The following is an 11,282-nucleotide window of genomic DNA, read 5'->3' on the forward strand; positions in this document are numbered from 1 at the left end:
GCGCCGGGCGGCCCGGCCAATCGCGGCCCCGCCCGCCCCCACGTCGCCCCGGCGGAGCCAATGGCCGTAGGCGCCGGCGGGGCTCAGCTCCCGCCCCTCCGCGCTCGCCGCGTCACCCCCGGCCGCCAATCGCGCGCGAGGCGGCGACCTCGCGCGTCCTCCGTCACCCCTGCCGTGCCGCGCGACCCAGAGTCACGTGGCGCCGGTCACGGGAGCGCGAGCGCAGCGAGGCGGAAGGCATGGACGCGGCGGCCGGGTTCCAGCCGAGCGGTATCCCCCGCGGGGAAGCGGGCCGGGCCGGGGGCGCTTCGCAGAGGGAGCGGGCGCGGCGTGCTGCGGGCGGGGGAGCAGCTTCCCAGGAAGAGGGGAGGCCGCTGGGGGGGGCGGGGCCCTTCCATGGAGGAGCGGCTGCCCTTCCCGCGAGGGGGAGGCGGGCCTTGTTGCTAGGGACCGGGGGCTCTCCGGGAGGGGCGGGGCCCCGGCCGCCCGGCGCGCCCCCGCCGGCCTCACCCGCCGCGTCTCGCCGCAGAGCACCAGCACCGGCGCCGCAACCCGCTGCGGGGGGACTGGGTGCTGGTCTCCGCCCACCGCATGCGGCGCCCGTGGCAGGGGCAGCTGGAGGAGCCCCCCGAGGAGGACGTCCCGCGCCACGACCCGGCCAACCCGCTGTGTCCCGGGGCCGCGCGAGCGAGCGGCAAGGTGGGCACCGGGGGAGCCCCGCGCTCGGCCCTGCCCCCGGCTCCGGCTGCCCCTCCCTCATCCGGGCATCTGGGGGCCCCCGCGGGGACTTCGGAGCCCGCCTGACGCTGGTGATGCAGGCATGGCCGGGCTGCCTTCCAGAGATGCGGCTGGGACCCCAGCCCTGAACCCGACGGACGTGGTCGCGAGCGGTTTTGGCCACGGGACCCTGGGAACCCTGGAGTGACCGGGTGGGGCGGCCAGGAGCCCCAAGAGGCCCCTGGTTCTTCTCTCTCGGCCAGGTCATTCTGTGCCCCACCACGGTCTCTGAGCGCCTCTTCCGAGAGGTTCCTGCCGGAAGTAGCACGTCCCCTCAGCTCTACAATATGGCAAGGAGTTTAGCTCTTTTCCGTAACCCACATTTGCTTCCTGGGACCCAAATGTGTTGCCTCTCTTTTGTCCTCACAGATTTCTTTGAGCAGAACGTATCTGAAAATAGGACCCTGGTCATGTCCAAGAAGGAGGAGAAATCTTGGAACCGCGTAGTTTGGAATGCAACTGATTTCTTGGTCTCTCTGTTTATCTCACGCAGGTAAATCCCCATTATGAGAGCACATTTATTTTTGACAACGATTTCCCTGCATTGCAGCCAGATGCTCCGGAACCTGGTAAGAATTCCTTTTGTCCCGACTAAGCCAGGAGCGTAGGCGTGATGGTGGCAGGGCTGCGGATTGCATCTCTCTCTCTCTCCTTCAGAGGTTGTAGGCAAATTATAGTTTAAATGGGACTGAGCAAAAAACTGTTAAATATGTTAAATATACGAGAATAATTATTCTCATACTCGTTACGATAATTATTCTGATTCTCATTATCTCAGGTAACGCTACCTGAGATAATGAGCTTTCTGCGCTGTCAAGAGCTGCTAGTTGGCTGCTGTCCTCTTTGCGGAAGTTGCTGGCTCAGTGGCACAGCACACGTTACACCTCTGCTGTGCGAGCTGCGTTGGCTGCCAGTTTGCTTCTGGGTCCAATTCAAGGTGCTAGTTTTGACCTTTAAAGCCCTGCATGGCATGGGCCGGGTTATTTGAGGGACCGCCTCTCCTCGATTACATCTGTCTGTCCCATCAGATCTGGCAGGAGAGGTACGCTGTGGGTCCTGTCTGCCAGGGAGCTACACTTGGTGGGGCCCAGGAGGTGGGCCTTTTCTGCCATGGTGCCTACCTTATAGAACTTTCCCCCGCCTCCCCCCCGAAGTGAGGTTGGCTCCATCCCTGTTAATTTTCTGGAAGTCCCTCAAAACTAGGCTAGGCCATCAGGCCTGGGGGCCCCAAGGGACTGGTGAGCTGTTGAGATGGCTCCATTGTGCTTAATATCTGCCACGGTCTCTTTGCCTTCTAATCACAATTTTTTAAATTTGCTGGATTTGTTAGTTCTTTTTTATATTACTGTTTTATGGTTCTTATTGTATGCTGCCCAGAGTCACTTTTGATGAGATGGGCAGCTGTATAAATATGATGAATGAATACATACTTGAATATGGGTACCGTTTTGGTGAGATTTACTTGTTTTTACTTACTTAGTCTAATTTTGAGGCTACTTGATGATTCTGGGCAGTTTACATATAAAAAGAAAAACAATATATGAATAGAAAAGATGCTGGCCAACGGGAAGAGCAATGCCATCCTTGGACTTCTGATGCGTGTTCTTGTCTGCTGTGATCACGGTCATTTGTGCAAATACCTTATTTATTTTTTCCATTGTCTAAAATGTGCATCAGAGAAGCCAGTCTCAGCTGGGAACCACAGGCTTCTTTGTGGGACATTTGAGGGTGAGATTTAGGGCTAACCACTTTCAGACATTTGCCTTTTCCTAATTACACTCATCATCTCCTTGCTGATGGGGTTTCCTCCTCTTCTTCAGAGGCTGAGGACCATCCCTTGTTTCGTGCAGCATCAGCTCGAGGCGTGTGGTGAGTCTAGCTTGCACCTTATTCTTCTGGGTATGTCTCCTAAGCCATGTAGTGGGATGGGAATAGCTTTCAGCCACTGTTTCCTGATTGCAGCTTGTCTGTGGAGCTCTTAGTAACCTTGTATTTTCTAGCTTGGCTTTGATTTTTCAAAGATGAGAAAACCATTTCTGTAGTGCAGGTATCCCGGCCCCTTGGCAGCAAGCTTCCCCAGGATGAATTGCACGAAGGAGCCTGAAACCACCACTGCCTGAAGCTTTTTCATAATTCTTCTGGAACTGGGGGTTAGCGTGATTAGGTTTCTCTAACAGTGAAAATTATTAGGACCGAGGAAGCATGCCTTCACTGGCGCAGAGCCTGCCCTCTGGAATGACATCCCCCTGGAAGATCTGTACGTTTCCCACCTTGATGGTGTTCTGACGGTCGTTGAAACCCTGGCTTTGCTCCCAGGCCTTGGGGTGGGGTGGCTGCTCAGCTGTGGCTCCCGGGAGGTCTTCAAGGGCAGCCCCACATGGGGTGCATTGCAACAGTCCATTTGCCTGCCCTTAGCGTTCTGCCCTGCTTGCAAAGTCCATGTTCAGGCTTTTCCTCTCCGTCTTGTTTGGTCAAGGAGAGGAAACGCCCCTTGCCTGGCAAGTCACTTTTCTCCTGGGGTGGAGGAACTGAAGGTCCCGGGGGCAGATTGCAATGCTCCTTTTCTGCCTGCGTCTGTCTGTCACGTACGATGTGGCTCATCTGCTTGGGTGATGCTTGGGAGAGGCTTCCTGTTCTTGAAGCGAAGGGGGCCTGTTTGTGAAAGGCTTTGTTTGAGGCAGGGACGAATGGGCTTGCCTACGCAAGTGGTTCCAGGGCACTGACGTGGTGCCTTCCTTTCTTTCCCCCAGCAAAGTCATGTGCTTCCACCCCTGGTCTGACCTGACTCTGCCCCTGATGTCCCTGGCTGAGATCCGCAGGGTCGTTGACAAATGGGCTGAGATAGCGGCTGAGTTGGGTTCCTCCTACTCCTGGGTGCAGGTGGGTATCTGCCGGGGCCCCTGTGGATCCACCTCGTTCCCCTTGAGCAGACGTTGCTTTTGGAAGGTGATGGGGGCAGGCAATTTTTTTTCCATCTACGTAGAATTTTTCTTTTCTCGAGGCAGTGTAAGAAGACGCCCTCTTTCTGGGCACCATAATTGCCATTCCCAAACAGAATGGGCAGAGAAGGAAATTTAAGAGCGTTTCGTGGCATGAAACATGGAGTTACACCGCCAACATCTGCTCTTACGTTCTGCCCTTCTGTTTCTGCAAGGGCCTCCACTGATTGAACAGAATGGGGAAGGTGTATCTACTCCCCGGCCATGTTTCCAGGGCCTTGGGAAGAATGTGCGTCCTCCTTGCCACGATCGTTCTGTGGTCAAGGAAGGGCAGATTCTGTCCTCCATATCTGCGTTTGGCTTTCGTTAGAAGACGAAACATACTAAAATGCCATCTTAGTGATCTCCCGGAGTGCAAAGGGAGGGTTGAAGCGCTTGAGATTTTGACCCTGAAAACCCTCCCAAAGGGAAATTGAGGTCTGTGCATCTGCTGCCGCGTTAATGCTACGTCAGGTTGAACTTCATCTTTCATAACTGCCAAGTTTTCTCTAGCTTCAGTTTCCACAAAGAGGGGATGGGAAAAAAGGCATTGATTTCCCGCTGAACATCCAATTCATATGCATCTTGCAACGTAGGCAGCCCAGGTTTGTGTCCCTACTTAACCCAACTACTAAGTATCTAGGTCCAACTCAGCTGGATGCTACCCAAGTATTACCTGCTTCAGTTTTTAGCGTGACTTTCCTCTTCTGTTTCTAAATGGCTGTTTTCTCTTGAGATGGGCATTAAATTCCCTTTAGAAAGTGAAAACAGAGTTCCAAGTTAACTCTTGCATGGAGCCAGCTGTTACTTGTTGAAAACAATGGGAGTAATTAATATTTCTACGAAGAAAAATGGGGTCTATTAAAATATTTATTTTATTTGTCAAATTTGTATAGCCACCCATCTCACAAAACAGGTGACTCTGGGCGGCATACAATAAAGCTAAAAACAGTTAGTTAATAAATACCAAACAATTATGATTATGATTATTAAAAACATTAAATGCTATAAAAAACAAAGCTAAAAAGAAGAAATACTGGGTGAAGGGATGTTGTTAATAATGGAGCCCCCTCACTAGTTCAGCCTTCAGGATTGCAGCCTAAGATGGATGGAGACAAATCGTAAATCCAGTTCAGGAAACCCAGGGCCTACTCTGTCACATTGTGGCTGCTGGCCAGGTTGAAAAGTGAATTGTAAGCAGAAGTCATGGCCCACCTTTTCCTCCCACCTCGCCCCAGTTTAAACCCTGCATCAGTCTAGCCGCTCATCTGACGAAGTGCGTTGCAGTTGGCAGCAGCTGAGGCATTTGAATCAATTGGTCACAGCTAGTCCTCGACTTAGAACCATTCGTTTAGCAACAGTTCGAAGTTATGATGGTGCTGGAAAAAGTGACTTACAACCGGTTCTCACTTTACGACCGCCGCAGTATCCCTGTGGTCACATGATCAAAATTCAGGCGCTTGGCAACTGGCTTGCATTTTAGATAGTTGCAGCATTCCAGGGTCACAGGATCGCAATTTGCAGCCTTCCCAGCTAGCTTCCGACAAGCAAAATCAATGGGGGGAGCCAGAATCGCTTAACGACTGTTGCAAAAAAGGTTGCGAAATTGGGTGTGACTCACTTAACAACTGCCTCGCTTAGCAATGGAAGTTCAGTCCCAATTGTGGTCATAAGTCGAGGACTACCTGTAGTTGGAAGAGAGGCTACCAGACACCTCCTGATTTTTGTTGGCTAAACTAAAGGACCTGATTGGGTTTTTTGTTTTTTTGTTTGTTTTTGTTTACAGATCTTTGAGAACAAGGGAGCCATGATGGGCTGTTCAAACGCCCACCCTCACTGTCAGGTAAGGTGATTCTCTCCATAAATTTAGCAACACAGCTGTTGCCAGTGGCCTGATGATAGGGAGATGTTTCCGATGGACATTGCAGGGCTCTTGAGGATTTGCTCCATCCAGCATGAGGTTTCCCCACAAATTATTTTACATGCCGGATTCCTGGAGCCATCAGAGTTTATGATTAAACTTTCCCCAAATGTAACTTCCTCAGCTCTTTAAATCTTTAAAAAATAAATATTTGGATGTTTGACTATGGTGTTTTAAAAAAGTGTTTTTCACGAAAACCTTCCCCACGTGCAGGATGCTGAGGTTTGAAGCTAAACTATCTCAAGCGGTAGAGCAGAACATAAATTATTCCAAGGATTATTCACAGGAGTTTGCTAAATTCCATGTCTTTGCGATTTTGATTGAGATGCTTGTCTTGTGGCCTTTGATCAAGAAACTTCAAAGGACCTTCTTTTTCATTTTTCTTCTTGAAGCCTGAAAGGTGAGGTCCCTGGCAGTAGTTCTTAGAATCCCTTCATGAAATTGGAGGTTGCGCAGGCAAGGATTAACTTCTGAGGGTGTCTGTTTTTTGCATGGTAGAGAAAGAATTTTTGCAAAGACGTTTTCCGTTCAAGAAATTGTCTTTTGGTATTGTAAATGACATACTGTATACACAACTGCCTAAAAATGTAAAGTCTCCTTTGAGTCGGGCCCACTTGCTGGTGACTTCCTGTTGTTGGTTAAATCTTGCAACAAGCCATGACCCCCCCTCCCCCCCACAGCCATGTTGTATGTCCAAAAGTGCATCTGTGGTGAATTATTCCCCTTCATAAAAAAAAAGGAGGAATGTGGTTGGGTTTTTCTGAGACGACAAAAGGCTTGGACAGCCCTGAATGCATCTTATTTCTCTCTCATTTCCATACGTGGTTGGCTAAGTCAAGGATTAATCAAAGTGGAGAGACTGTACCGTGGGGGAGGGGGATTCATTTGCCAGCACTGTCTGCCTGTTGGTCTCTTTCTACTCTTAAGTCTGCCCACGTGGGTGCCTCCCTTCCCTCTCCCATGGCAGAGGGCAGAAGGCAGGGGACGGGGTCCTGGGGGCTGCACCACCTGCCTTGTCTTCTTGGCTTTGATTGTGGGGGGAAGGCAAGGGATGGGGAAAGGACATGGGTGTGAAACACATTGCCTTATCTCTCAGAGGGAGTCTTGACTGTAGCTGACAGCAAGCGCACTTCCTCCCTTTAAGCCTGAGAGGATACAGCCTTAGGGAGACCAGCAAGTGATCTTGCCTGATGGGTGACCTCTGAGCTGAATTCCATTTCCTCTTTTGTCCATTGCACTTTCAGTGGTCATACTTTATATCAGTGTTTCCCAGCCTTGGCCACTTTAAGATGTGTGGACTTCAGCTCCCAGGGTTCCCCAGCCAGCCATGCTGGTTGGGGAATTCTGGGAGTTGACGCCCACACATCTTAAAATGGCCAAGGTTGAGAAATGTTGCTTTTATTATGTAGCCTGAAGACCTTCATAGGCCTTACGGAGAGCATGCTCTTTGTGGCTGGTGTTCATGCCAGAGCCAGAGGGTGGCAGTATGCGCCTGCAAATCGCCCACTCTTAACTAGCGGGCACAAGCAACGATGCTTCCTAATCCAGGCTGGGTGTCTGTGTGTGTGGAAATTGACTGCTCCCTTGGGGTCCTGACTCCCTTTTCGCTCTTTGTAGATCTGGGCTAGTAACTTCCTGCCCAACGAAGCCTCGCTGGAGGACCAGACGCAGCGGGAATACCACCAGGAGCACGCTGTCCCCATGCTGCTGGAATACGCTCAGCTGGAGGCCGAGCGGAAGGTGGCGACCGCTGGCCTGGAGGGCGGGAAGTGGGGGCCGATTTCCCTCTCCGGATGCCGGCTCTGAGGCTGACCTGGGGTGGCTTGCAGGAGCGGGTCGTGGTGGAGAATGCCGACTGGCTGGTGGTGGTCCCCTACTGGGCAACGTGGCCCTTCCAGACCCTCCTGCTTCCTCGTCGACACGTCTGCCGCCTTCAGGACCTTCAGGAGAGCGAGAGAGACAGTGAGTGCCCAGCTTGCAGCCAGTGCAGGGAAGGGGGCGTTAGGCTGGCTGTGCGGATCAAGTGTCCGCTTGGACCGTGCAGGTGGGGGCAGGAGCCACAGCTGAGGAGGAAGAGTGGGAGTCCCGGGGAGCCAGGCTGCCTTTCTCTCTGGAGACCCTGGCCGCTTGGGGGAGAGGGGAGGAGGCTGGAGCAGAAAGGGTACTGCTCCTCCCCATCTCAGCATTTGCAGATGCTTGGAACAGAAGGAACACCTGTGGGGGTTGCAGAAATGTGCCAGGTAGATTCTCTCTGCTAGGGGAGAACTTTGGGCTGGGGGCCCCAGCCCAGCTGTCGGAGGGGCTCTGGGATGGCTTGACAGGCACAAGAGCCCCGCTGAGTCCTTTGTGCCTCCTTTGTTGCAGGCCTGGCGTCCATCATGAAGAGGCTTCTCACCAGATACGACAATCTCTTCCAGGTGTCCTTCCCGTACTCGATGGGTTGGCACGGTGAGCACCGGGGAGAGGAACTGGATCCCTCTCCCCCCACACCTGATCTCCCAGAGGGGGAAACTTGGCTCTGGGGTTGATGCACGGTGCAGCTCCCTTGGGGAGAGACCTTTCCCAGGAGTGGAGGGGTTAACGTGCTCTTCAAACCAGAACTTCCCAAAAGGCTGGATGAGACTGACCGTCTGCCTCCTCTACCAGCCTTCTGCTTGGGGAAGGCAAGAAGCGGGGAGTCCCTCCATTTCTGAGTAGGAGGGTGGGCGGCTTGGGCCATCTCCCTTTGTTGGCAGCTCATGGATGCTGGGTTTCTCCACCGAGGAGCCTTCTGGATCCCTTTTTCTCCTTGGCCGGCTCCTTCCTTCCTGCACCCCGATGAGGTTCTCAGCAGATCCTCTTTTGGCTGTAACCAACGAACCACGCCCCTCCCCTGGGTTAAGATTTGACTTTCTGTCCCGCGGCATCCTGGCCTCTTTGCCTCCTCCTTCCAACAGGAGCTCCGACAGGGCCATACCTGGAGGCCAACTGTGGCCACTGGCAGCTCCATGCCCACTACTACCCCCCGCTGCTGCGTTCCGCCACCATCCGTAAATTCATGGTTGGCTACGAAATGCTGGCTCAGGCTCAGAGGGACTTAACGCCAGAGCAGGTGAGCGGGAGCCACTAGGCGACAAAGGCACCTCTGGGCGGGGATTCCTGGAGGGGGCCGTCTCAGCTCTGCATCCCACCTGAATTTAAAGAACAGCATCCCTGGAATTTAAAATTTCAGCCTTCAGCGGCTGAGCTATCAGTGGGAATGGGCAGGGAAAGGCTGCCAGTGGGGATGGTGGGGCGGGAGGGGACTGGCTAGTCCTGTCGGGTTTGTGCGGCCTTCTGGGCTGTGGCCACCAGCCTTCAGTGGTGGTGGCTGAGTGCTGGTTCTGTTGCAGCAACACTCTGACGCAAGCACAGCACTCCGAGGGACATAGTTGGGGTAGGTCTGTGGAAGCAGTGGGAGAGCCAGGAGAGGAAAGGGGATTTCACTGGTTTCGGGAGTACCCTGAGTCTTGGTTCCCTTTTTCGGGGGCGACATTCAGCAGAACTCCCTGAAGCCTGGAAAGGAGGAGGGCGCCTGCTCACCTTTTCGGTTCTCCTGCCTCATCCTCCTTGCTGCTCCTCTCTCCGCAGGCTGCTGAACGCCTGAGGAACCTGCCGGAGCACCACTACAGGCTGGACCCAAAGGAGACACGCTAGGGCAGGACCTGGCTCTGCCCCCCCTCCTTTTTGGTTTGGGGCCGCCAGGCAATCCCGGGCTGCTGGCGGAGGGGGCCTGGGGAATGGTTCCAGCCGAGGCAGGCGAAGTAAGGCTTCTGGGCCTGAGGGCTGCTTAGGACATTTCTCAAGAGCTGCCTGAGCCCGGGCAGGATTCCTGTCCTCCCGCTGAGGCCGTGATACCGGTGAGCACCTGAGCGAGACGCCCTTCACGTCTCCCAAGGGCTCTGCAGACCCCACGGCTCCGTTCCCTGTGTGCTGCAAGGGGCGAGACCCATCCTTGAAGGAGAGGGAAGCGTGGGACGCCCTCTCCCCACACCAGCTCTTTACTACTACTGCTGAGAGACTGCCTGGCCCTACCTGGCCCGGCCCCGCCCAGCTGCAGAGAGCTGGTAGTATCAAGTTCCCAGGACTGGGGGTAAATTAGAGGGGGTGGGGGCAGGGCTGGGGTGGGGGTCTCTTCTTCTGAACTCTCCCCACGCGATTAGAGCACGGGCATTTGGGGATCTGCTCATTGGGACCTGAACTTGGAAAATGCTGCCTGCTAGTCCCTTCTGCTTGGGCTGCATTTTTTTTGCCTTGTAAACCAGATCACTGTTATTTAAAAAAAAATATTCAGAAAAGAGGCAAAAGATTCCAGCTGGGGAATTCTGTTCTTTTAGCTGTGAAGACTTTCCTCTTTCCTGGAAGGAGCTGGGAAGCCCAAGGATGTGAAGGCCAGCAGCCTCCTCCTCCTCTCTTCTGCATTTCCCTGCTGCTCCCCCATTTTTAATGAGGAAGATGGTTCTCCAGATGCTTCTCCCCCTCACTCCCACCTCAGCAAGGACCAGGATGAGACCTGCAGCTGTGCTACCTTTCAAGGGACTCTGGATTCTGTCCTCAGGTCTGTCATCTTCCAGAGCCTAAAATAGGACAGAGCATAAGCAAGATTCTTCAAGGGGAAACCTGTAGCATTTTGGTACTCGATGCTCTTTCTTAAAAAATTCAAATCTCCATCTCCAGATTTTCTCAGTTTGAAAAAAAAAACCGAACCAACCACCTAACTTGCTTGTCCTTCTGTTTTATTGGTTCAGTGGTGGAGGACATGGGGCTGCTCCCCCGTTTGCAAATGGCTTTGCGAGGGCGTTGCGTGGGACCGTACCTCCCTGTTGATGGCAAAGCAAGGGAGTGGACCCTGCGTGCCATCGTCCCATTTTCACCAACAGCTTTTGCGCAGCTGGTGTCCCCACCCACCGGCGGGCTGGATGTGAAAAGGGACTGGTGCTGGGCTCCGTCATCTGCACCGCTCAGGGTTCAGCCCAGCAAACGGCTCAGTGCTCGCCCAGGAGCAGTGGACGTAAATAACCTATTTCATATTTGAAAAGGGAATCAAATAAGTTTTTTTTTCCTGAAGTAATAAATGCTTTGATTTGCTTTTAGTTGTGATATTTTATTTATTTTGAAACTTCAGATAAAATTATTGGAAGAAGCAAGCTTGAAAGAAAGGTTCCATTACAAAAAAAAAAAAAGGTGGGGTTAAAAGGGTTAAGAGGACGGATGTGGGATAACCTGACTTCGTCAACTTTCTTTTGGCTTAATAAAGGCCAGTTTTGTCCTAAGAAGGAATTCAGGGTTGTATGCTTGCTTGCTTGCTTGCTTGCTTGTCTGTCTGTCTAAAACCAATGGGGCTGTAGGTGGCTTACAGAATTTATGTAATGAAAACAATACGATGTCAGAATAAAAATAATTAAAATTTGACTAAGGCTAAAAATGAGAGAATTGTAGAAATTGGCGCTGCCACTGGTCCCCAAAGGCTTTTGGGAAGAGCCGTGTTTTCACCTGTTTCCAGAAGGCCATCTGCACCTGGGGGGCAAGCTGTTGCAGAGCAGCTGCAGCAGGGAATGCCTTTCTGCTGTGCCCCCTCCCCCCCACAG

The 11,282-nt window shown here is 52.9% G+C and overlaps 1 protein-coding gene across 2 annotated transcripts; it reads left to right on the forward strand.

The window, feature by feature from the left end:
- The first annotated feature begins 205 nt into the window (after positions 1-205).
- Positions 206-10,787, forward strand: GALT (galactose-1-phosphate uridylyltransferase). Of its 2 annotated transcripts, XM_063295905.1 has the most exons (11): positions 216-270; positions 530-699; positions 1,271-1,346; positions 2,598-2,646; positions 3,528-3,657; positions 5,542-5,598; positions 7,294-7,416; positions 7,506-7,638; positions 8,041-8,124; positions 8,613-8,767; positions 9,286-10,787. In XM_063295905.1, the coding sequence occupies exons 1-11, from the start codon at positions 240-242 to the stop codon at positions 9,349-9,351; spliced, it is 1,074 nt and encodes a 357-aa protein (XP_063151975.1). In that variant the 5' UTR covers positions 216-239; the 3' UTR covers positions 9,352-10,787. The 2 variants fall into 2 exon arrangements, with proteins under 2 accessions (XP_063151976.1, XP_063151975.1); XM_063295906.1 differs by lacking the exon at positions 530-699 and having other exon boundaries at positions 206-270.
- The last annotated feature ends 495 nt before the right edge of the window (positions 10,788-11,282 follow it).

This window comes from Candoia aspera, chromosome 2 (genome assembly GCF_035149785.1).
Source record: "Candoia aspera isolate rCanAsp1 chromosome 2, rCanAsp1.hap2, whole genome shotgun sequence".
Classification (NCBI taxonomy): Eukaryota; Metazoa; Chordata; class Lepidosauria; order Squamata; family Boidae; genus Candoia; species Candoia aspera.

Excerpts from the sequence above, each read along its gene's own strand:
- GALT (XM_063295905.1), top strand. The coding sequence starts at position 240 with ATGGACGCGGCGGCCGGGTTCCAGCCGAGCG. Across the intron at positions 2,647-3,527 it reads GCATCAGCTCGAGGCGTGTG|CAAAGTCATGTGCTTCCACC; the intron begins GTGAGTCTAGCT and ends TCTTTCCCCCAG. Across the intron at positions 7,417-7,505 it reads AGCTGGAGGCCGAGCGGAAG|GAGCGGGTCGTGGTGGAGAA; the intron begins GTGGCGACCGCT and ends GGTGGCTTGCAG.